A 23,289-nucleotide genomic window follows, 5' to 3' on the forward strand; every position below is an offset into this window, starting at 1 on the left:
TGTTACCCAGAGGATCTTGGGAGCATCCAAAGAGTTTCAAGCTCAGATACAAGCGGAAGCAGGGTCGTCTTACCCATAGGCCCTAGGGTTGCGGAGCACCCGGGCACTGGGCTCTCAGGGGCGCCAGGCCGAGAGTCTGGGGCCCAAGAGATGAGTCCGGGGAAGAGCCCGCCTACCGCTCCGCTCTCCTTCGTGCCTGGGACTGGGCAACCTGGAGGGGAGGGCACACGGATCTTTGCACCCCGGCACCACATATGAATGCCCTGAATGCAAGTCCCTCCTCTGTGCATACTTTAAGAGTATATTCAGTAATACATTTTCAAAATCCAAACCACAATCTGAAATAAGTACATTTCCTGATGAAACTGCAGGTGCCCTTCTTGGACATCATCACAGAAGGAAACCAGAGAATCCTGATAAAACTTTGCTCATTAAATACATCAAGCTTTCTAACAGCTTGCTATTCTTATTTTGACAAGAGCATTGGTGTTTTGTGCCCAACTGCTGTTTCTGTGATACGAAAAGGAAGCTCAACAATCTTCGTTCGGAAATTATGCAGTGCAGTGGTGTATTTCTCTAATGTGCCCTCTTCTGAATGCAGATGGGATGTCATCTTTTTGAATGTGCCTCCACCAAATAAGCTCTCTGTATTGGGATGAGATACGCAGTGCTAAAGAACCCTCCCCCCCCCCCGAGGTTTGCTTATTGCATGCAGGTAATCTATGCTGATGAGTTTTCAGAAATGTTATACATGGTTTGAAACACTGCAGCATGATATCTGCCCATCCCTTCCTTCTGCATCATGTGCACTTCGGCTCTAATTATTTCATGAACTTAAACTCAGCTGGAAGGGATGCCCTGACAGTCACTATGACTTATGTGTGAAAAGGCTCGACTGAAAAAATATTGTGAACACAGTATATACCATAGAGCAATGACTGTACTCTGCCATGGTCAAATTAGGATAACCATGCTTGGTTTCCAGAAATTCTTTGCTCATTCTGTTTGACTCCTCAAATTCATCAAGAATCCACACCGAAGTACAAAACTGGATACAATTTCCTCCTTAAAAGTCCTTATCTCTGCTCAGGAGCCAATTACTTCCTTTGTTTGCTCCCGAGAAAGTGCATGGCTACAAGTAGATAAGCAAATATGTTCTCTTCCAAGGCAAATGCTAACTTTTTCAATGACTTACTTCCAAGCATGCACATTTAGAATGGCAATCTTATGCACACGTACCTGGGAAAAGGCCCCACTGAACACAACGGGACTTCCCTCCAAGTAAGCATGCTGAGGATTATGCCTTAATCTTGATCGCTACTAAATCAATGCTGCCAGAGTACATATTTGCCAGTTCCTCTACAACCGTATGCAAATATATTTCAAAAGGAAAACTGGTAGATAGTTTCCGGAAACCACAACATCTAAAGTATTGTGTGTGGTTACAGGACTGCCTTCCCCAACCTGGTGTTCCCCAGATGCTACTAGACTCCAACTCCTATCAGCCCCAGACAGGCTGGGAGTTGGAGTCCAACAACATGGGAAGGAAAGCAGGTAAGCGTTGGCAGGAAGCACAACCCACCTTATGTGGACCACCTATATCAGTTCTGCTCTCATACTTTCCAGAATAGAGTAGCAGATGGCAGTCCTATTAAAGCTGCCTGTCCTAAACAGGCTGGCAGCTTTGTTTTCTGCTGTAAGTCACGGTTCTCATTCAGTTTCTATAATCCTGGCAGGAAACAGTGTCATTGGCACCTCTTTATTTTCATAAGAAGCATGGGGAAAGGAGGAAAGACCCACCCCCACCCTCCAGGCCTCTTTCCTCTTGAGCACTAATGAAGAAAATCAGGCTCTTTCAAGTGATCTAACCCTTAACACACATCCACCCCCTGACATCCTTTCAAGAGCTTTGATGGTCTACTGGAAAGCTTGACACAGACACACACACACACACCCGATTCCTACATGGTTATCCAAACACACTTCAGTGTTGTCAAAGCCAGAGCCGTCTTTCCCATAGGGCTTAGTGGTGCGTAGTGCCAGGGCACCGGCCTCTCAGGGGTATCCCAACAAGTGGGGGAGCTGCGCGGCTTTGCCGGTGGCCTCCCCTTTCCCTGCACGCCCGCCAGCTGTGTGGGCGTGCAGCTTCCCTCCCAAGCCTCTGCGGGGATCGCTCTCCTACAGTGGCATGGGGAAGAGTTGCCCCCCCCCAGATGGCTGGCAGTGTGCAGCTATGGCCACCCCAACACTATCCATGGTAATTTGGGGGTGCTGTGCGGATATCTGCACCCCAGCGCCACATCTGCTAAAGATGGTCCTGGTCAAAGAGTCACACACAAAGCAACTTGCTTATGTTTACATTTTTAAAAAATCACAATATATGCATGGCAGTAGAAAGCAAGGCTAAAAATCCCATGTGCAGCTTCCCCCAATGAAACCAAAAGTACCCTATGCAGCTGAAAAACTAGCCACTATCACAAACCACTTTGCTGGATTCCTGGAAGAGACAGAATTCTACACATGGAAGCCATCTTTGTAGCTCAGGACCCCATTTCCCCCCTTTGCAGGATATTTGTTACCTAGTAACTACCTTCTCGGTAGTAGCACCCGCCCTGTGAAACGCCCTCCCACCAGATGTCAAAGAGAAAAATAACTACCAAACTTTTAGAAGACATTTAAAGGCAGCCCTGTTTAGGGAAGCTTTTAATGTTTAATAGGTTATTGTATTTTAGTGTTTAGTTGGAAGCCGCTCAGAGTGGCTGAGGAAACCCAGCCAGATGGGCGGGGTATAAATAGCAAATTATTATTATTATTATTATTATTATTATTATTATTATTATTATTGCTAACCCAATGTTCCACTGGCTTCTAACATGGAACAAATTCCACAACAGACTCTATTACATCACCACCCCTATTTTCTCCCAAACCCAGCTCTCTACAAATATTCCCTAGACTAGAATCTTCCCCATCACTAAACAAACAGTACTTGTTAGGTTTCCTGCTATGCATTCTGGACAATGCTTCTTATTTCAAGCACAGAAAAAAAAATACATCTTCAGTTTCAGAAAACACTTGAAAATGCAAAAGTGCTTATGGACATTTTGCTAGCCAGGAAACAAAAATGTGTTGTGATGGGACCAGCCACTGGGAGTGGGATTACCAAAATCAGCACCAAGTGGGAGAATTCCTTCCTTCCCCAGTGCTACCATTATGTAATCTATTCAGGGCTCTAGTATCAGAAAACTATGAGATGACCTGAAGAAGAGGAGCCAGATCGGTACTGTCCCTCGCATCAGGGGTGTTCACACATTACATTCAATGAGTGTACTATCAGTGTACACATATAGTTGACCTGTATACTCACAGATTTTCAGTCTGTGTACTCAACAGTTGAGCTGTACTAATGAACAAGCATGCATTATTTCACACAAACACTTGCACAATTGTAGTGACAGCTCATACCTATGGTCATCATAATGTGTGATGATGAACAATTTGGGAAGTAGTATAATTGGGAAGTAGTTGAATATTTTAACGTGGGGTTATCTTATATGCATCTTGGTCCCAATAAATAAGCTTATCTTCAACACCAATCCAGTTGATTCCTGCTGATTCCTCTCAAGTTTTACAAGCAGCCATGGCTTCCAAAGCAATTAGATTAGGGTTTTTAGCATGTTTCAGGGGAGGTGCTCAGTCTGAGGAGGGGATTAATGAGGTTGATACTGACAGAGGATCATGCCAAGCACCAACTGTTTGGGGCAGTTTGAAGGGAAGCTCACTAGGAAGTGCAGTTCAACAAAAGATAGTATGTAGTAGAGGATTAGCAGACAGACTCAGCGCAATCCTATGCAGGCTGATTCAGAAATAAACAAGCTGCCTATATCAGATTCCCCCCACTGAATCCTTCCTCCCAGTAAAATACTGCATTGAATACTACCTTCTATACCCAAATACTAACCTCAGAAACAAGAATTACCCCATTAAGGCCTTTGACCAAAAGGTAACAAGTGACTTGAGGAGATGAAGCAACACAGATGTTCTCTCCCCTATTTTTGTTTAGTTTCTTTATTAATGATGCCACTTCTGAATTTAATGAGGATGGGGTTTTTTTTCACCTAGCACTGGCCATGAACTTCTCTAAACATCACTTTGTGACAGTGACATGGGTCTCCTATCCTTCTATCATCTCACCTGTAAACTTCACTGGGTCACTTTTGCCATTCAAATCTTTGGAATATGACTAAGCCCTATTGTTACTCGTGTGGAGGAGCAACGCGAATACAAAGAAGAAGCCCTTGCCTTTAGTATTTGTCCCCATTGTCACATGGCTGCTTCCCATGTGTTCAGGCCATCTGCTCCACAGGAAGCCCTCTGTCCATGGGTCCCATTCACTCATGTAACAACTGAACTGGGATTATAATAACAATGTAACTGGCCACTGAGAATAGTATCATAAGTTGGTCATCTCCAGCATTGGCAGTTGGAAAAATATAAAAGGAGGATCAAGCAAGATTATTCCTTGCATAATAAATTCTAACAAAGGGAGCAGGCTCATTGTACAGTATTAAACACTTTTAAAACAAAGTGGAAATAATAGTTATGATTATATGGAACTGAGATATGGTGTTTGCCTGGAGAGAAAGCACTAGAATTTAAAATTAAAACAATAATCATTTTAGGAGTCCATGCAGTCTTCTGGTTCTGATGAGACAGAACAAACAGGAATGATTCCAGTCTCCTTGTGTTTATTTAATTATTGGCATAAATGACTTCATCTCCTAGAAGACAGGCTCCTAGAGGTGTGGGCAAATTCACTTAATTCTTTTTAAAAACCAACGACTGACTCCCCTTTCAGTGCCATCTTGATCCAATTACATGGTTTGCCTTTGAATTTTCTTAATGGATTATGGTTCATAGCTGCCAAAATGGTATTTAAATGGCACCTCAGAGGCATTTTTGTGCGGAGAGCTGTGTTCTTATCGACAAATGTTAAGAATGTGCTACGTTATGCATTGATAAAATCCCAGCACAGTTTGAAAAATTTGTTATTTGACTTCCCTACATTTGTTTTAAAGACAGTTCTAGCCCTCCTTTGCTGAGATGGCAACCAATGCCCTGCCCACTCTTTTAGATGTACCATATACGGCAGTGGTATTCAATCCGGGTGCCGTGGCACCCTGGGGTGCCTTGAATGATGCCCAGGGAGCCGCGAGCTGCACTAGCTCTGTCCCTTTCCTTCCCTCCCTCCTCTGATGCCCTCTTATGTCTCCACTTCCCCAAGGCTTACGTGGCTGTTTGTTGCAGCAGCCCTGGCTACAAGCTCCCCAAGCAAATGGTACCTCTGGGGCTGGCCATGGGGTGCTAGTTGCCAAGAGCTGAGGCAGCCTCAGAGTAAGCAAGCAAGCAAGCAGGCAGGGAGGCAAGGCAACCCATCCAGCTAGTCCACCAGCCCTTGCTGTTGGGAATGGACAGACAAGTGGGAGGCCAGGCACACAGGCAGCTGCTGCCTCCCAAGGTAAGGTGCTGGACTCACATTTGTCTTTGGCCAGACTCCATTGGGACACTAAGGCTGGGGGCATCCTCTTCCCAGGCCCTTGTTGGGCAGTGTGAGGAGACACTTCTCTTTGGGGAAGTGGGGGAGAGGAGGGGAGTTCACAGACCAGCGACGGCAGCAGCAGCTGCCCAGAGGATTCTCAAGGAGAGGAGGCTGAGGGAACAGTCCACAAGGGAAGGTGTTCAAAAAAGGGTGAGAGACTGCCAGGTATGCAGGCAAAGGGTGACATAACTGGGCACCTGAGCCCCAAAGGGGTGCCAAGGGAGCCATGGACTGAAAAAGGTTGAAAACTTCTGCTTTATGGGAAAGTGACTTTTGACTGACATTTCTGCATCTGTAGGGAGAAAACAACTGGACATTCCACACTACCTACTCTTTTGTCTTAATTTTGAGGGCAAATGCAGAAGAACTTTCTTCAATTGTTAGAAATATGGCAAACACTGGTTAAAGCAGAAGAAAATAAAATATTTATTGGCCAGCAAAAATGAGATTATTTAACAGTGGCCACCTTTGCTCTGGCAGATGCAAAGCGGTGGCAAACATTTTCTGATTACTATATAGCCAAACTCCAGTTTGGACACATGTTTTGAGTGCTACTTGACAAAGGATTGAACTAGTGAAATGCTTATTTTAGGCTGCAATAACACTTATCTGGGAGTAAGACCCACTGAACTCAGTAGAGCCTTTCTCTTAGTAGACATTGCACTGTTAATGAGATACATGCACACTTCAAAATATTTAACATGATTACATTCTTGTGTTATTCTCTTGTTATTATTGATTCCTTGTTATTAAGTTTTACAGGTTTTTGTATGTTTGGTGTTTGGTTTTACCAATTGGTTTTTATTGTATGCTTGTAATTAATTTTTTTTCTTCTTATTTTTATCTGTTAGTTGGCATTATGGCCAATGGCCGAAACAAAGAAAGCACAACCCAACTGAGTATTCACACAACACATATTTAGCCTCTTGCCATGAAGAGCAATTCATTCTTTCCAGCATATTTCTGACTTCTAATGGATATACTAGGTAAATGCTCAGCTAACATGCTTGCATGCTTCCTGTTTTTTAATTATGATGCACAAATGATAACCTATGTACAATTCTACTACTTGCTGCAATTTAACACCTTTATTGTAAAAGCACTGGGTTGGCACTAACAGCACAACCCTACTCATGTCTATTAAGAAGTAAACCCCACTGCTTTCAATGGGACTTATTCCCAGTAAGTGGGTATAGGATTGCATCGTAAGTGTATTATAAAGCTACTAGCTTCAATACACTGACCTTTTAGCTATTTCAACTAATGTTACTTGATTAGTGGTAGACATAGATCATGCCCACAAAAAGGCTACTTGGCATTAAATGAAGAGAAAGCTACTAAAAGCTAGAGATGGAGATGGGAAATACATGCACTATGAACATCCTTTTCAAACGGCTTCATTAAAACAGTCAGAAAAGAATCGCAATTGCACAATGAAGCCTAAAAAAGACATCAGAAGGCAGCAAATGAACAAAAAGGGTCCTCAGCATCTACAATAAATCACTTGTATTGGAAGATACAAGATAAGGAGTCCCATCATATCTGGAATATGCTGGAACAGCTCTTAAAAGATGATAGAGAATTAATTTACAAAATACCTAAAGTAGGGTCCTTCAGTGTTTTTATTCACATCTTCTACCCACTTAGCTACATTATATTCTGTTTTGAACCATGGGCTTAAATACCTGCGAAAAGCAATGGAAGGAACAGAGAAAGCAGAAGAAGAATAAAGAAATATCTGGTAACACACAGCAGCATAAGCTCAGTTTGGCTGTTTTACATCCTTCAAATGCCAAGGATTGTCTTAAATAAATCAGTGTGGAATCTGGGTGAAGAAAATCCGAGCCACGGGGGTTCAAAATGAATTCCCTTGGAAGCGGAGGCTTACATTTGCAATTTACATTTGCCTTGAGAGAGAGAACTACCCATCTCTTAAATCTCTAAATCTCGGTCTGGATGCAAACAGACTTAGAAGCACTGAATCTGCCCAGTGGGGAAGTACGCAAGAGACAGGTGCTGCAGCAACTGCCCTTCAAAGTGAGGACTACTTTAATCTCTTCTAAGCACCTCCTGGAAGCTTCAGGCAAGTCGTTTTGTCTCAGTGCTGTGTCTTTAACCTAACTTATACAGAAAGCAAATGTTCTCTGCCTTGCACCACAGGCCAGGAGTACATAAATATAGGCAGACCACCTTGGATACTTGCAGGTTGATCTGAGAAAAGGCAGCTAAGAGATGGGTCCCTCTCTTACACCAGGGGCTGAACATTACGGTCTTGGGGACTCTTTCATGTCCATGGCTGCAAATAAACCAGGTTCTGCCAGTTAAATGACTGGAAATGTTACTGACTTGCAATCACATGTGGGTTCTTTGGTGCACATAAGTCTGCCTAAATCACAAGAAGCTGTTTTTGCATTGCAGCACATGCTGTGTACCCAGAGGCTCACCACACACTGCTCTTTCTTCATGTTGCTGGCAATAAGTGGAAGACCGTAGTGAGATGAAGAAACAGATTATTCTGTGCAGTGAACTGCACACAAACAAAACAGCTGCCATGTGGTAGGAATCTACCAGACAGAACTGTTCGGCCTACAGACCTCTGCACACTTGCATGGGAATAATTCCCAGTTAACTCATGGGGTTTACTTCTGAGTAGCCTTTGTTTGCAGCACAAAGACTGGGCTGCACTACACTTGTGACTCTTATAAGCTGCGCAATTGCCCGTGCAACTTGAATATAGCCTTTGACCAATATGCATGGATCCTTCCCAAAGCCCTTTCCTGGTCAACACTATGTGCAAGACATTTCTCACAGTATTAAATATATATATCCAGACTGAACCTAACAACCATTGTTTTATCAATGGAAAGTATATTCTACTTTGTCCTCTCTTTGCAGCACAGATTCCATGAGTACTTGTTTGATAAAATTTACTACTGCTACATTAATATTGCTGCCTGTTTAAAAAGTCAATGAAGTGCAGGGACAAACTGATAACGCCAATGTGGGGTAGTGGTTAGAGCGTTGGGACTAGAATGGAAGGGAGCTGGGCTCAAATTCCCCCTCACCAGGAAGCTCACTATGTGACCTTGAGCCAGGCACTGTCAGCCTAACCTATCTCACAGGGTTGTCTTTAGGATGAAATGGGTGGTGGAGGCATGAGAAATATGTTTGCCACTTTGGGCTCCTCCTTGAAGAAAAGATGGGGCATTAATTATATGCAATAAATATTCTTCATAAATTACTTTTAAATCCACCTACAGCTGACACTAAGCCAGAGACTCCATGACCTTGCTACTGCTGCAAGTTATAGCATATTAAATGGCATCATGTAATCTGACTCTGGAGAATGTCAGGAATTATTTTATAGAAAAAACCATTTCCCAGGTCTTCACAAATGTGGAGAAAAATGCACTGCTACCGGTGGCGTAGCGTGGGTTGTCAGCACCCGGGGCAAGGCAAGTAATTTGCACCCCCTAACCCGTGGATTTGCACCCCCTAACCCGTGGATTTGCACCCCCTAACCCTAACCCCCAGATGTTGCGCCCGGTGCGGCCGGCCCCCCCTGCACCTCCCACGCTACGCCACTGACTGCTACCCTCAGAGGAATCTCAACAGGGCTTCCAGAGAGAAGGGCAGGAAAACAACAACAACCCCAACTTCCTCTTTGTGCCCTGCCCCAACCCATTAGTCTCTGTTTATCAATGTGTATCTCGCAATCTACACCAATCTTCCCATTTCACTAAGCCACTAGGTTGCAATGTTTTGGGTGAACCATTTTTAGCTTGTGTGGGCTTTCAATAGAAATAAAAATCAGATGGTGAATTTATTATATCCAATAATCAAACATTGTTTGCATCATTCTGCCTAAGCTGCGTAACTCTCCCACCCACTCACCCCAACCACATAAGCACAGGCATCACTTTAATTCTCTATCAGCTGTAATTGCTTCTAATTAGTCTACTTACTTTCAACAGCAAGTTGAAAACTAGGAGTGCTTTATGTTTTCCATCTCGGTTCCTAATTAAAAAGTAAAAGTTCAAAGCACAGCCGCAAGACAAATTTGCTAGCGAAGCAATGGGCTCATGGGCAAGACATTATGCGCTGGTTCTTATCTTGCAGTTTTAGTGGGCTTGTGTGAGAGCAAATGACAAACCTTTAACCTACACTTTTTATTGTAAAGGCTCGTTTGGTAACCATGAAGCACTCCTGATCTGGATTTTACAATGAGAAAAGAGAAAGTTATCACGGCAACAAAGCATGCAAAGGTTGTACAAGACTTTTGAGGCTTCTTCGCCCCAGGTACACACACTTCAGCTTCTATTATTTCTGAGCAACCTGAAACGGTAGCTTTTAACATCATGCCAGGTTGCAGAATGAAACCAAGAGGGGCAGAGCAATCTTTGTGGGGGTTAACTGTGCATCGGTCATCATTGATATAGTATAACCCATCAGATCAAATGGTAAAACTTTGCTTAAAACGAAAAAGAAACAACTTCTTAAGCCTACAAAACTTAAAACCAGTGGCTTGATTTGGCTTGCAGCACAACATGCAACAATGCAGAAGTCCCAGGTCTTATAAGACTGGGGGGGGGGCGGGAATTACACACATCAGGCCAGCAAGGAGGAGGGCTTAGCTAGCGCTGCCATCAGCAATCAAAGGAGGGTTTGGGGGGGGGGTTTTGCCACAGTGATACTTTTGGGAAGAAACTTTTAATGGGATAAAAAAAAAAGTTGCCCCAAATGGAAGGGCACTTAGGACTGACCTGTGATCCCGATCCCTTGTCTGGGGGTGGTGAGAACCCCTGTGGCTTATGCCTTGGGGTGGGATTTGGTTGGTGTGGGAAAGCCCAGGCTCAGAAGCATGGGATGCTCTGCTGCAAAAACACAATATATAATAGGGGTGGGGAAAATCTAAGCCAAAGTTTATATCATTTATAACAATGAGGAAGATGCACACCTATAGAGGCAAAGTTAGTACAAATGAACAAAGGAATGGCTACCCGGGAAAGGAGTTCACTGGGACATGCTTTAACACATGCTCCTACGCCAACACTCAGGGTCTTGGTGTTAATGGTCAAAACTGTTGTTCTACCCATTTAAGTTTGCAGAAAACTCTGGAACGTTAATGTCTCATCTTTGCAAAATTACGGAAGTAAAATACACTTTACTGGGCCAGTAGGAAAATAGCCCCACAGAAACTGTCAACTACAGAAGTTCTCTTTTGCTCCAGTAACACGATACCATGCAAGCAAAATGACCACTTGGTCTGTTTTGTGTAACGCTGATCTTAGGGACCAATATGGCAATAAAACTATGCATTTCCAGCAGTCATTAATCAACTCCTCTAAAGGGATCAGGATCAGGGGTTTTTTTGTCCCCCATTACCACCAAGACCAGTTTGCTTTAATGACTCTGTAGCCTTGGGGAGTGGTCATCTTATATCCATGTAGTTAACCTTTCACCAGGAATGCTGCAATGGACAGCAGCACAGAGACGCCAGTTCTCCAGATATTGACAACTTCTCTTTTGGCTCATTTTGGATGTCATTTGCGTTCAGATCACACTACTTCACAGGTTGTGGCAAGCACATGAACACATAAAATATACGTTGCCACACGTGGATTGTTCATTCCGTACAGCATGTATCAGTAGATGGCATTGCACAAACAAAGCAAACTGTTTTAAGTAAGTCTTATTTAGCAATATGTAGTTCTCTAACGAAAGTATATAGCTGAAAGTAATACGAAACTTCCAAGCAATTTAACACATAGGAAAGCATCTTCCTTTTACAGAGAAGGGCTTCCTGAACTCCTGGCATCTTGTGAAACTAAAATGGTTATCCAATGTTATTCAAACTACTTTACTAAAATGTGCATCTAATGGGATACAAACCATATCCAGAATTAGGAAAGAACCAGATAACAGAAATTGAGGTAAGCTGTGTTGTATATTTATTTATCATGCAGAATGCTACACCAGGGTAGCCAACCCTCCAGAGGTCGCTAGAGTACAATCCCCATCACCCATGACCACTGGCCATGTACTCTTGGGCTGATGGGAGTTGTAGTCCAACAACATATGTAGGGTAACATGTTGGCTGCTCCTGCTGATTAGGTAGAGAAGTTTACTGTGGAATGTATTAGATGATTTCCAATGTGTCCTCAACAGGTCTCCCTGAATAACATTTGCCCTAAATGTGAAAGTTAACATGAAGAATAGTACATTTTGAAACCTTACATCTGAACTCTGAATTAGTGCTGCCGTCTAAATCTCTTCTCCCCACTTCCCCCAGTTGCAAGATGGCATTAAATATCCACTTTCATTGGTAGTGAAACACACCTGGATGTCAAATCAGGGACTTTCTTCCCATGCAGGTTAACAGGCAGCAGTAAACAGGTGTGGGGAATAGTGCAGCACACAAAGGTGAGAAGGTGTGGGGCTTCTAGTTAACAAGGGGGACAAAACTGCAATGGGAAAGCCTGCTTCACTGCCCATCCTGCTAAGGAGAATACATTTAACAAGCTAGAAGTACTTCTTAGGGCCAAACTAGATGTGATGTTGAACAGATCATTGTCTCTTGTGTTTGCTCCCCTTTAAAATAGCAGCCATGGGAGCGGGGAGGAAAACTGGGCTGGGACCGCAGTACAGGCAAGTGGGTGATTAACCCTTCAACCCTGCACAGCTTTGCCAACAACATAAAAACCCTTCGCCCTGGTTCCTTTCCTCTCCTCCCCAAGGTGACATTGCGGCATCTCGGGAGGGGAGATTGACCGATATGCAAATAGCAGATGGGGGGAGTGGGGATTTCCATTGGGGATATGGTGCAAGGGGAGCCCTTCCCCCTGTTTCTTGCTGACAATCTGCCCAAAATCGGCCCTGAATCCAAATAACAGACTTTAAAAAAAAACTTATGGAGGAGCTTGTTACCACTGGTAAGTATTGCCTAGGTGAGGGGGGAACCGACAAATTTTCAAAAACAAAAGCAATTTTTAAAAACACATGGTCAAAATAAAAACCTGTTGCCACATAATTTAATAATCAGTACTTTCAGTGAGTCTAGAAGCCTTCTGGTTCAAATATGTAGCAGGAAGGAACTGAAACAGAAATAGTCTTTTGGTTTTGGTTTTCAACTAGAAGGTCAAACTTACTCAGTGGAATTAGACCGTGGCCTAAATCTTTTGCCTTTGACTTTCTTCCTGTTGCCTCCTATATTACCTGAAATAAGACCAAAGGATTAAGTCAGTGGAAAACAATACAATGGAACCAAGGAAAGTAGCATGCTAGAAGTCATTTGCATTGACTTTTATTCTCCCTGTCTTTCTCCTCCTCCCTGAAGTAGTAATATGACTTACCTGCAGATACAAGGGACTGAACGTAAGACTTTATATGTGCAAAGCATGTACTCTAACTCTGGCATTGTAGGTATGGCTGCAGCATGCTGGTTGACAGCATCTACTCTGCAATGGTTATGAATACTGCTGACGCAATGGTCATTCTCACCTTGCCATGAGTTACTCCTGGGTCGCCCATTCTGACAGATGTCCGAAAGGTTCTTTGCATCTTGGATTCTTTCACTCCATGAATGAGATAATCCGTTTGACCTGGAGTAAATGGTAAAACTTGCATGAGCTGGCTGGTTTGGGTACATAAAGCATCTATTAAGGTCATCATTCATGAACTTTGAGGATTACTTAAAGGTCTGTTTACAATACCCAAAATATCTGCCTAAATCAGCAGTCTGGGAAAAGTCTAGTTAAATTTCACTTCTGCTCCTACAACTGTTCCTATTCATTTCCTAAAATAATGTGCACATTGCAACATATCTACTCAGGACACATTCATAAACCCATTTCTAATTGAATTTCTAAGGGCATCTATTTAACATGTCCCATTTTCAGATTCTAGACCTTTCTAGTTATGTTAGTCTATGTGGGATATCTCATTTATTTGCCAGACAAGGATGACTGTCAAATAATTTGGCAGGCTCATGAACACAATGGCAGGTGAGAGGCTGCGTTATTGCACTCAGAGGTGCAAATATTTGGATGCTGGGTCATCACTGGTGCCTTTACAACTGGCTCAGAGGAGATGTGTACACAGGTCATCTAGAAACAAAAGAAGAAAGCAAATTTCTTCTTCACCCGGCAGAAGTGCAACCTAGTCCTTCTCCTTTCTCACTTAGTTTCTTCAGACCTTCTTCAACCTGGTGTCCTCTAAATGTTTTGGACTACAACTCCCATCAGTCCCAGCCAGCATGGGTGTTGATGAAGGATGATGGGAGTTGATGTCCAAAAGCTCTGGAGGTCACCAAATTAAGGAAGGCTGCCTTAGAGGGTCAAGCTTGGAGCAGCAGGAGGATCTTGCATGGGAGAAAATGATTTCTTCCTTTCCCAGGTTGCGTTCTCTCTGTCCATCTTGTTTCTCCAGAGGAAAACTAAGCTGGAAGAGACTTACTTTCTCATGTAAGTTCTGGAACTCAAACCTGCTTATGAAGCTCATTCTCTGAAATGGCTTATGCAAACCTGGTTAAATCCTAGGTTTTGCACATCCACAAAAAAACCACATTATCCCAATTCCATCTGTCCTGCAACTTGATTTTTTAAAAAATGTATTATTTAATTTGACAAAAATGATATTCCAATTGAACCACTGAGCAGTATATAAGATATATTAAAATCATCAGTAAAAATTTGTAGGTTCAAAAAATAATTAAAACTGACAGTGAAAGAGATTAAAACACATCAACATCTATGTGCCTGGATAGACTTGCCTAAACTACTTTTATTTTTTAACAAAATTTATATAGATCGTAGATAAGCATCCTTTATACCTTAGAACCTTTCCTCTTGCATAAATAAGACAAAATGGCATGGGTTGGATCCAACCAAAGTCAGCTGAATCACCTGACTTTGAAATCAAGTGGTGTTAATTTAAGCCATGACTAACTTGTCCCATTGATTTTGTCTGAATCCAGCCCCATATTTCTCTTGCTTTTTCTAATCTTTTTTCCCCTGTGCAATTTTTAATTAATAAAATATGTAAGATATGAAGGACTGCATCCAACAGAACTTTCCTCCCTACTCATTAGTCCAACTATTGTAGTCTGAAACTTTTGTGAAGGTAACTTTCCTGCCTGATACTAAGCACCCATAATATAGGCCATGCCAGTTTTAAACTTAAGTAGGTTTACAGGTAACTGACAAGAGATATTCTTTGTCCTAATGTAGACAGACCTTAAGAGTTTCATACCATTATACAATAAAGAACAAACAAGTGGTTGAAATGAGGAATCAATGGAAATGGGGGGGGATGACACACAACATTATACAATGGAATTCAAGCAATGCCCATTTTAAAAGTCAAGCTTTATAGAATGAACAAAATTTTGCTCCCTTATGTGGAAACAAAACCTAAATAAGACAAAATATCAGGAAACTGGTTTTCCAAAAATTCTGTTATATTTAGGCATTCAAGAAGTTCAACTGCAGATGGATATGCAGCTTTGAAGATTATTCTCAGAAAAATCAACATTTTAATCCTTCCACAAACATAAACCCTCAGTCAAGAAACTGGATGTTGACTTAGGAGTTACTTTTCAAGTTGACATCTGCCATGCAAAAATTAAAGAGAATCTCACAAAAAGGTACAAAAACCCTCAGTATTAAACAGACATTTGCATCGGCATTACGTATGCATCACTAAGCTACTACATTCACAACTTTAAATCTGAGGAACAAATTTCCTCTGTTTCCTTTCAGTTTCTCATTTGAAAACCACCAGAAGCGTGAATGATCTTTACAAAGAAAAAAAAAGGGGGAAATGATGGTTCACAAAATAGCCTGTCCATTATTAGTATTATTACATGGCAGAATTATTGTTTTTTGTGAAAGCCTTTTGAGGGGAAAAAGCAATTCTATAATAAATCTCTCCATGCTAAAAGATAGAAAAAAAGGGTTACAGATCAAAGTGACCCTGTTAACTTCGTGAACTATTAAATGCACCAGGATGTGTGTGCCATTTTAAAATGGTGCATATGCCTTTTTTCAGCAGACAGAGCAATGCACAGCCCATTGCCTCATGTCATGCACAAAGCTCCAGATCCATAACAGAGCTCCATGTACATGTCCACCGCATTTCCTTTCACAGAAGAGGGCAATATATAGTTGCTCACCCTGGATGCGTCACACTCCAGAGACATTGGACTGGGGATTAAATCTGGCAGAATCAAGGTGTCGGCAGTGATTCTATGGCCTGACCACAACAATCCTGCCTCCACGGATAATTGGTTGTAATAGTGAAGGGCACAGCCCACATGGCGGTGTAGCAGCTTCTCACACACTCCAAACCTGCTGCTGCAATCTTGACCAAAATGCATGGGAAGCCACTCATAAAACTTTGTGCCACGCCTACAAGGATCGACATCACAAGCTAGTTCACCCACAAGGGTGGCTGTAGTATGTAAATCAGACCTTCCTTGGTCAGTAAAAAGAGAGAAATGCAAGATGGAAATGCCGGATTTGGCAGCATACTAAAGAACAAAAAGGCAGGGCAAACTAGTGATAAAAGACAACACTTCTAACATTTCTATTACCGTAATTCATTAATGTTATAACAGTTAATGAAAGTACAGCATCCCCCTTCTTTGATTACTTCATCATAATATCAAATTCGTGGCAATTTGGGTACAGTGTTTTGCTTGATTAGGAGCTAGGACACTTAATAAGCAGCAAAACAAGGCACTTCCAAGCAGAAGGAGATGGCTATCAGAACTGAGGATCTGATTTATCTGTGGGGCTACAACGCCCACCCACCCACCCACTCCACCAATATAATTTGTCAGAGTTTTAGATCCCCAAAGAAGTGCATTTGTAAAGAGAGGATACAACTAGTCAGTAATCAAAGACCAAAGGGGGTCACTTTAAACACACACACACATACACACACACAGCCCACAAAAGGAAGGAAAGAAGTAATCAAACCTGCTGCAAAACAATGAAAGGTTCTGACTAATGGAATAATGTGTGATGGAACAGGTAGAAATCTGAAAATGCGACAGAAAAGCAGACCTCTTCTTAGAACTAGATGCAGAGTTTGTGCTGACTCCAGGCGGCATGTCGCTATAAAAGGAGTCGGCCTCACCAGGCTTTTTTACATAATCTCCCTGAGGGATTTGTCTAAAGCATAATGAACATTTTCAAGTCAGAAACACACTGAAGGTTAAAAAACAAAAACAAAAAACACATGCATATTCCAAATGTATGTATGTATATATATATATGTAAATAAATAAATACACACTCATATACATATATATATAGCACAGGAAAAAGCTTAGAAAGGAGACCATGAAAATTTATCACATAACTATATAAATAAGAGAGAATGGCTACCTGAGAAAATAGGCTTACATTCTGTAATGGAGAAATGCATTCCCTGAGATACTTAAAAGTCTAATTAAGATATACACCCATTACAGAGTGTGTTTTCCTTAAAGGCCTAAAGGCAACAAGTTTGAACAATTTGATTTAAGAGACACTCAAGAGCGGGATTAGGTATTGCCACCCTCTACATCCCCAATCGTTCCTTTTCTCCATCTCATGACAGGTTGGAGCAATCAGTAAAGAAGGCCTTGATAATTAATAGGCAATTTAAAAAACCAAAAAAAACCCCCAATATTGTCCAAATATGACATGCGCACAGTGAAAGGGATTTCCTACTGCTGCAGTCATAACAAACTTAGTTCCCCATCCCAAATTCAACTAAGGAGTTTCTTTCGTTAAAAAGGATATTCAAGAAATACCAATCCCACTCTTCAACCCAAGATTCAAACTAATGCAATAGATTATAGATATATACCTACATACACCAGTACAGTTTTTGTACTTTCCCTTACAAAAAAAATAGTTTTACACAAAGGGGAAAAAAATATTCCATATCTATGACACTGGACTCCTGTACTTTGAACTGTGATCAAAGAACACTTACAGGATGTTATCTAAGAAAGATTAATTAATTAATTAATTAATGTGTGTGACAAACAGAGGTAAGAGTACTTGCTTTTCTAGTTTTCTTGAAGTACAAGATTTTTAATGTCAAACTTAGAGCTAACCCAACAGTGTTTTTTAGAATTTTGTGAGCATGAAAGTGGAAAGGGTATAGAGAAGATATTTTTCATAAAGCCAAGTTGCCACCTAACCGCTTACCTTTTTGACACCATTTGTTTTCTAGTCCTAATGATCACATGCTCAACTGCTACCTGGTGCCATTTTATAGGGAAGCATTGCCCTCAGCTTCAGATGCCAGCACATGGCACCTTCATGAGGCCAAGTCAAACGAAGGACAATGCTGCTGGGCCTTATTCTAGTGCAGGGGTGAGGAGTCAGGAGTCCTCCAGAAGTTGCTGGACTCCAAGTCCCATCAACCTCAGCCAGCACAGCCAATGGTGATGGACGCTGTAGTCTAACACCATCCATGAGGTCCCTTAGACCTCCTTTCAAGTTTTTTTTTTTAATTTGGAAAAAAAATATTGTGGCATAAAAAAACAAGTGCTCAGCACCAGTCAGGAGTGGGATCATACATGGCTATATTAATCTCTCTATTGATTAAAAAGGCAAACATGCAGACAAGTTCATAATGGGAGGGATTAGTGCCCAGGTAATTGGAAAATGCTCCAGTAATCAATGTTATATACTAAGCAGAATTGAACTGGGTCTGAGGTTAAATTTCAACACTGTGGCTGCAAAGAAAATAAAGGTGTAATTAAAAAAACCAGCCCACATAGGGCAGGTACGGGGAACCCATGGCCCTCCAGGTGTTGTTAGACTCTAACTCCCATCAACTCCAATTAACATGGCCAACGGTCAGTGATGATGGGAGTTGTAGTCCAAAAATATCTGGAGGACCACAGGGTTCTGGTCTCTGCCTTAGGGCTCCACCCTCCTAAAAGAACATATCTCAGAATACAGGAATCCAAGTCTTAAGGGACAACACATTAACACTACAAAGATAGGAGCCATTTAAATTAAATTCATCAGCCCACAGCTCCATGTACACAAAAAACGTTACATTCCTAGCCATACTGATGTCTCTAATATATATATATATATATCCCAACTAAATAATAAATAGGGATCACATCTGAAGCATTCTGTGACATGTGGCCACCCTGCTTTTTCACATACCTCTGTCTTCGATAGTTTCTTACAAGAGGAAGAAAGAGAGATAAGAGAGTGAGTTACCATGTTATACTTGCCATTACTCTACTTAGTGTCATAAGCTAAGAACTGGATCCTAAGAACTCCCAGTGGATTTCCACATGCAGAATGGGAAAGACCCACACCCTCCTTTGGCATCTCCCTGATGCCCCTGAAAAGCCACTTCAGAAAGCTGTGAAACTTTCAGGAACAGCTCAGGACCTGGTGTGAGGGGCTGCAGTTGAAGAGAGGGGGTAGGACCCACCTTTGGGCAGCCCTTAGGATCCAATCCCAAAGATATAAAATAGAAAAGAAACCCTAGCAGAAATTGAGTATTTTTGTCTTTCCCAAGCAATTGGATCATTGCTATGAAAAAGAGCATGACACTATGAAAACTGCATACAATGAAGCATCAGTGTTATGTTTGAAATGCATAGGCTGAGTTTAGGAAAGCCCTTTGGAAGAAAATGATGTTTCTTATTTCAAACCCTGCAGACCCTGGGCAATATGAACTCACACACTGACCTGGTTCACATGACACACTAAGACAAACTATGGCTCGCTGTGTCATGTGAACCCAAGTCAATGGCTTATTAGGCCCACAAAGATGTGGGCTTCCGGAAAGGAGCTTGCAGCCATTTTGCTCCTCCCCAGTCCTTAGCTGAGCTAAGCCACAATTTGACTCATGCTGTCCAAACTCAGGCTTGTTGTGAAACTCCTTCCTCACTAACCATGAGGTTTCTTGCGCAAACCAGATCTATTTTCATTCTCTCCTCATTCAAGAAAGGAGAGCGCAATCTCCTCTGGTACCTTTCAAGAGCTGCCTAACTTCATAAGTAGAGTTAGTATCATTTAACTGACTGTTAAGAAGAACCCTGCTTGCTGAGACCAAAAGTTGTTGTTAGGTAGAAACAATGCACAATCTCAGGCTTGGACGTCACAGGAAGTCAAACCCCTCTCAAGCTTTCTGGGGTTGTTTCCCCTCCTCATGCCAGGGTAGGAGTAAGAGGGGGCCCTGAACAGTGTGCACAAAGCATGTGGCTTATTCCCAAAACCTTGGGAGCCTAGCAACCCAGACTTATCAACATGTGTGAATGTGGCCTAGGATCAGTGCATGAGTTCAATAAATTTTATTTTTCCTATCATACATTTCGTTTAGACATGCTGAAACAAAGGTGTGCAGTAAATAATTAAAGATAGAATGTGAGAAAGTTATACTAAAAATTAGTAAGACAGGCTGTTGCCAGTAAATAATATAATTATTATGGCAAGTTTGACTTAAAGAGTACATCAGCTTTGCTGGCTGGGTCTCTGGATGTCACTGGACTACAATTCCCAAAATCCCCAGGCAGGATGGCTAGACTTGCTTTACTCAAAGGCTGTCCTCCAGTCCTATGCAGCCTTCAGTCTGCAGATGTTGGACAACAAGTCTTCTGAGTACAGGAAGCCTAGAAAGGCAACTATCTGCAGAGAGGAGAACTGGAAGTGTTTCTGATTAGGAAAACTTCTGATATTTTCTTTTGCCTAAATCATTTGATAATTCACACTGCCAATTCATACTTTATCAAATCATAATAAAGTATAGAAAATCTTATGAAATAAAAAAATTACCTTTATTAATATAAGATATATATATAGATAATATAAATTACTTACTTGTAACCCCATGCAGTTATGCCCATAATCAGAGCCAACACTAAAATTGTACCAGCGATAGCACCTATAATAATATTTGTGCTAGTGACACCTAGATTAAAAAAAAGAAGGAAACAAGAATCTGAATGTACCTCATTTTGAGGCGAAGGGACACATACATAAAACTACAAAACTTTGGTTTTCCTAATACAGTTATTCAGCTAAGTCATACTTGGGAGTAGAGCTATTAAAATCAATAGACATGTTCATTAATATTTAAATGGATTCATTCATAGTATGATATATTTGGAGACAGCCTTAAATTCAGATTGCTTGTTTCATTTTTAGAGGTGTAAAACTCTGGGGTAAATACAGTGGTGCCCCGCAAGACGAATGCCTCGCAAGACGGAAAACCCGCTAGACGAAAGGGTTTTCCATTTTGGCAGTGCTTCGCAAAACGAAGGGCTTGCTTCGCAAGATGAAAATGTCTTGTGAGTTCTTGCGGGGGCTTCCCCCCCTTTTTCCCAAGCCGCTAAGTCGCTTATCAGCTGATCCGCTAAGCCGCTAATAGCGCTAATCGGCTTGCTTCGCAAGACGAAGAGACTCGCGGAACGGATTCTTTTCGTCTTGCGAGGCACCACTGTATCCTCAGGGAGACATGTAGCAGCAAAGAATAAAGTGGGATTCAAGAAAACGTGGGTCAACTTAGATGTGTTTCTTTGTTTTTTTAGTAAATAGCAGCTGAGTGTATGCATGTCACAATCTGGATCTGAACCCTGGCAAGAGCGGATTCAGCTTTTTGCCCCTGCCACAGCTCTGGTCTTGGGGGCTGCACTCTCATTGAAGGAGCAGATGCTTCATCTGAATCCAGCCCTGCCAATGAAAGAACAGTGGCTTGGACTACCTTTTACCAGAAGACAACTATGGCCTTTCCTGGATCAGGATAACTTAACCACAGTTGCCTATGTACTGGTAATCTCAGGGTTGGATTATTGTAATGCTCTCCATGTGAGGTTGCACTTGAGGTTTGTCTGGAGGCTGAAAAATGTGGTGGTCAGGCTGCTTGTGGAGGCAACTGCCACCAGCATATAAAACCTTGTCTGTGGGATATGCAGTGACTGCCAATCTTCTACCAGACCAAGTTCAAGGTCTTGGTACTCCTTGACCATATATAACCATATACCAAGTCAGATGATTGGTCAATCTAGTTCAATATTGTCTGCAGTGCCTGGAAGTGGCTATTAATGGTTTCATAGTGCAGTTCCTCCACACACACACCCCAATCTAGAGGTGCCTTGGACTCAATGTGGAACCACTGAGTGATGGCCCTTTTTACAAAGAATGACTTCTAAGACAACAGAGTCTTGTGGCAGGTAGCTGTATTTGATAAACTGGGCTCTGGCCTGTGAAAGTTGTTGCAACGGTACCTATTGGCAAAAGACTCTACTGCTGTGATGGCATGTTAAGTGGAAAATTAATGCATATGCTTTGAAGTCTGACCCCGAAAGTAGCCTGTGATCATTTCATTAAATTGTAAAACATGCAACTCACCTGGGTTGGGCATAAAATCATCATTTCTTGGTTTCATGATGGGTTTGGCACAGTCCGCACCAGTCCACAGCCCTTCACAGATACACTGTATTTCATTACTGCACACCTATAAAGAATGTAATCTAACATTTAGAAAGCAGTCCTCAAATCTGAATGTGCCATCTGAATATATTGCTTTCCTGCTTTTCTACCACTAGGCTACAAAATGAGGCAGATGATTAATTCCAGTGCTTTAAAGTATACTGGATGATTTATTATTCTTATTTGTATGCCACCCTATACCCGTAGGTTCCAGATTGGTTCACATGTATTTACTTTCAGCCTGTTTTACAGCCCTTTTGGAAAAGGCACAGAAAGAACCCTTGCCAGCCAGCCAATATTTACGGAATTAACGTGCAATCACTCCCCCAAGGCACTGCAAAACCTACTCCGTGCCCTGAACAGATGGTGCCTTCTGTACTTCCTGGACAGGAGCTGAAGTTAAAGGATTCTGCAGAAAGGCATCTGTGCTCCCAACATATCCTTCCTTGGCCACAAGGTGTCCCATCTTCTACATAGCCAAGGTCTGCATCTTCCTCTAGCTTGACATGACCCCCGCTGCAAAAGGACACAAAAAGCCTTTGTTAAGTTAGATCCACCAAACTAAAATCCCTTTTTAACAAAACTGCTGTCAAAACATAGAACACTAAGTAACGTTTGTTAATCCTTTTTTCATGGCTAGAAAAAAGCTGACGTTTTCTCACAGTAGATCACGCAAAACTTCAAAAAAAATTCTGACCAGTGCTTAAGCAACCTGGAATTTATGCGACACTATTTTAAATTTACAAGTGCAAATGCTCTGTATACACATAGCGATGGACGTGTGATGTACTGTTACCTCTGATCATGACAATAACATACAATTCATGTGCTTGGACTGGGTCCCCCCCGTTTAGGATTTGAGAAATTACCTGCAAACAAAGGACTTGTCCACAGCCTGAAGAGAAGTCGATGTGATTTCGCCATCGAGTTCCCCAAGTCTCGGGGTGATAGAAACAATATTAGAGCACAAGAGATATCCACAAAGAACATCCCTGGAAGGAAAGATTAAACAAGGCATTCATTGTTGCTGCTGCTGCTGCTGCTTGAAGTAAAAAAAAAAAGGGGGGGAACTGCCTAAGAGAAATAGGTGATGTTTACTGAACATAAGCAATAGAACACAGAAAACTGCCTTATCCTGAATCAGACCTCAGCATTGTCTACACCAGGGTTTCCCAAACTTGGCCCTCCAGCTGTTTTTGAACTACAACTCCCATCATCCCTAGCTAGCAG

The 23,289-nt window shown here is 42.0% G+C and overlaps 1 protein-coding gene and 1 long non-coding RNA gene across 14 annotated transcripts in view; one reads left to right on the forward strand and one right to left on the reverse strand.

Moving 5' to 3' along the window:
* The window catches only part of ADAM22 (ADAM metallopeptidase domain 22), a 120,020-nt gene that overhangs the window by 6,837 nt on the left and 89,894 nt on the right, over positions 1–23,289 (reverse strand). For 2 of the 13 annotated variants that reach the window (XM_081931549.1, XM_081931554.1), the window contains exons 22-31: positions 22,929–23,051; positions 22,407–22,575; positions 21,979–22,084; positions 20,449–20,539; positions 18,781–18,798; positions 16,579–16,773; positions 13,100–13,200; positions 12,748–12,814; positions 10,363–10,473; positions 7,198–7,284 (exon numbers count right to left, since the gene is read on the reverse strand). In XM_081931549.1, coding sequence (XP_081787675.1) covers positions 7,198–7,284; positions 10,363–10,473; positions 12,748–12,814; positions 13,100–13,200; positions 16,579–16,773; positions 18,781–18,798; positions 20,449–20,539; positions 21,979–22,084; positions 22,407–22,575; positions 22,929–23,051 — 1,068 coding nt within the window. Of the gene's footprint in view, positions 1–7,197; positions 7,285–9,763; positions 9,811–10,362; positions 10,474–12,747; positions 12,815–13,099; positions 13,201–16,578; positions 16,774–18,780; positions 18,799–20,448; positions 20,540–21,978; positions 22,085–22,406; positions 22,576–22,928; positions 23,052–23,289 lie in introns of all 13 variants that reach the window. The other 11 variants (XM_081931550.1, XM_081931552.1, XM_081931556.1 and 8 more) reach the window with 10 other exon arrangements.
* Positions 1,156–10,352, forward strand: LOC309353449. Its single transcript, XR_014161863.1, has 3 exons — positions 1,156–1,554; positions 6,451–6,585; positions 9,780–10,352. It is a non-coding gene; the product is annotated as an uncharacterized lncRNA (long non-coding RNA).

The sequence above is a fragment of the Podarcis melisellensis genome (genome assembly GCF_964234715.1).
Source record: "Podarcis melisellensis genome assembly, chromosome: 12".
NCBI classification, from domain to species: Eukaryota; Metazoa; Chordata; class Lepidosauria; order Squamata; family Lacertidae; genus Podarcis; species Podarcis melisellensis.